Source organism: Chenopodium album, chromosome 2, assembly GCF_948465745.1.
Source record: "Chenopodium album chromosome 2, dcCheAlbu1.1, whole genome shotgun sequence".
In the NCBI taxonomy this organism is placed as follows: domain Eukaryota; kingdom Viridiplantae; phylum Streptophyta; class Magnoliopsida; order Caryophyllales; family Amaranthaceae; genus Chenopodium; species Chenopodium album.
Window position 1 is genome coordinate 77,416,348 of NC_137835.1, and position 1,536 is coordinate 77,417,883.

At 42.1% G+C, this 1,536-nt stretch overlaps 1 protein-coding gene across 1 annotated transcript; it reads left to right on the forward strand.

The window, feature by feature from the left end:
• Nucleotides 1–456: 456 nt before the first annotated feature.
• Nucleotides 457–1,323, forward strand: LOC145576188 (uncharacterized). Its single transcript, XM_081633971.1, has one exon. It carries the CDS (start codon nt 457–459, stop codon nt 1,321–1,323), a length of 867 nt encoding a protein of 288 aa, XP_081490097.1.
• Nucleotides 1,324–1,536: the final 213 nt, after the last annotated feature.

Sequence of the window (1,536 nt, forward strand, 5' to 3'; positions counted from 1 at the left end):
TAGAAATATCTTCCGGCGGACTGAATTCCGTCAGAATAGTGTTTCCGATGGAAATTTTGTCGGAAAAAGCTGTTTTTCCTACGAATTATATTCCGACAACCCGTTCTGACGGAATTCCATCGGAAACACTGTTTCCGACGGAAAACAGGGTGTTTCCGACGGAATTTTTCCGTCGTTATTTGGTTGTTTTCTTGTAGTGTCAGACTCTGGGAGAGTCATTAAGCTGGAAGGTTAGTGATTTTATTGACAAGGATTCGACTTCGTGGAAGGTGGGGAAAGTCAGGGAATGTTTTGATTGGAATAATGCAAGGTCAATTCTGGCTATGGAGCTTCCCTGCTCTATGAAGGATGATTACCTTTACTGGAAATACCATCCATCAGGCAAGTTTACTGTAAAGGAACAAGGAACAGGCGCTTACTTTAGAGGAACAGAAGTTTTTAAAGCTCATCTGGAGGATGGATATCCAACCTAAATGGAAGATATTCCTGTGGAAGCTGTTTCATGATGGCATTGCGGTAAAAGGCAATTTAGCGAAAAGAGCCATACAAGTCGAGGAGGCTTGTGAGTTTTGTGGAGTGGACGAGGAAGATAGCCAACATGTGTTTAGGCTATGTAATCTAGCAAAGGAGGTCTGGGAGTATGGCTCCCTGACAATTTTCTCTGATTCTACTGGTTTCAATTCTTTAAGAAGTTGGATCCAGCACTATATCCTGTTGTATTATAGCGAGGATGGTAAGTATGGTACCCGTGGCATTATGTTTATTGCTACTTTATGGGGCCTTTGGAAGGCGAGGAATGCACGAGGCTTTAATGGGGTAAATGGGGGAGCAAGCCTAGTCTTGGAATTCATCAACTTGGCAATGAAAGATCATGATACCTTTTTCCATAGCAATGGGGATAGGACTAGTAGTATTAACAGGCCAGGGAGTGATCCCTACCTTCCCCCGGGTTTCAATGCTGTGCAATTGGGAAAAGAACAAGATGGCTTCGGAAACTTCATTGTGGTTGTGGATGGCTCGTGGGACAAGAGAACAACAAGAGCAGGGATTGGTTGGGCAACCATGGGGAGTAGTCACGGTAATGAGGTAAGTGAGGGGGGCATGCATGGAGTGGCAACCTCGACTCTTCATTGTGAGGCATGGGCTTGCTTAAAGGCAATGAAATGGGCTAGGGCGAAAGGTAAGCAAGGGATTCTCATCCTTTCGGACTCTGTTGCGCTTATTAACAACCTACAAGACAAAACGGGTAAGGATATTTTGATCTCTTGGATAATAAAAGAGATAGGGAAATTAGTGCTTCTTTTCAGAGGTGCGCAATTCTAAAGGTCCAGAGGGACCAAATGCAAAGGGCAAACAACATCGTTAGGAAATGTCGTACTACCCTTTTGAACTATTTTTGAGTTTGTTTTATTGTAATTTGCTATTGTCAAAAAAAAAAAAAAAAAACATTATATTATAATGTATTACAATCCGGTACATATATGTTCAATAACCAAAAGATTGGGGTAAGACGAATCAAAGTTGCATTTTGCTTAT

Excerpts from the sequence above, each read along its gene's own strand:
- LOC145576188 (XM_081633971.1), top strand. The coding sequence starts at position 457 with ATGGATATCCAACCTAAATGGAAGATATTCCTGTGGAAGCTGTTTCAT.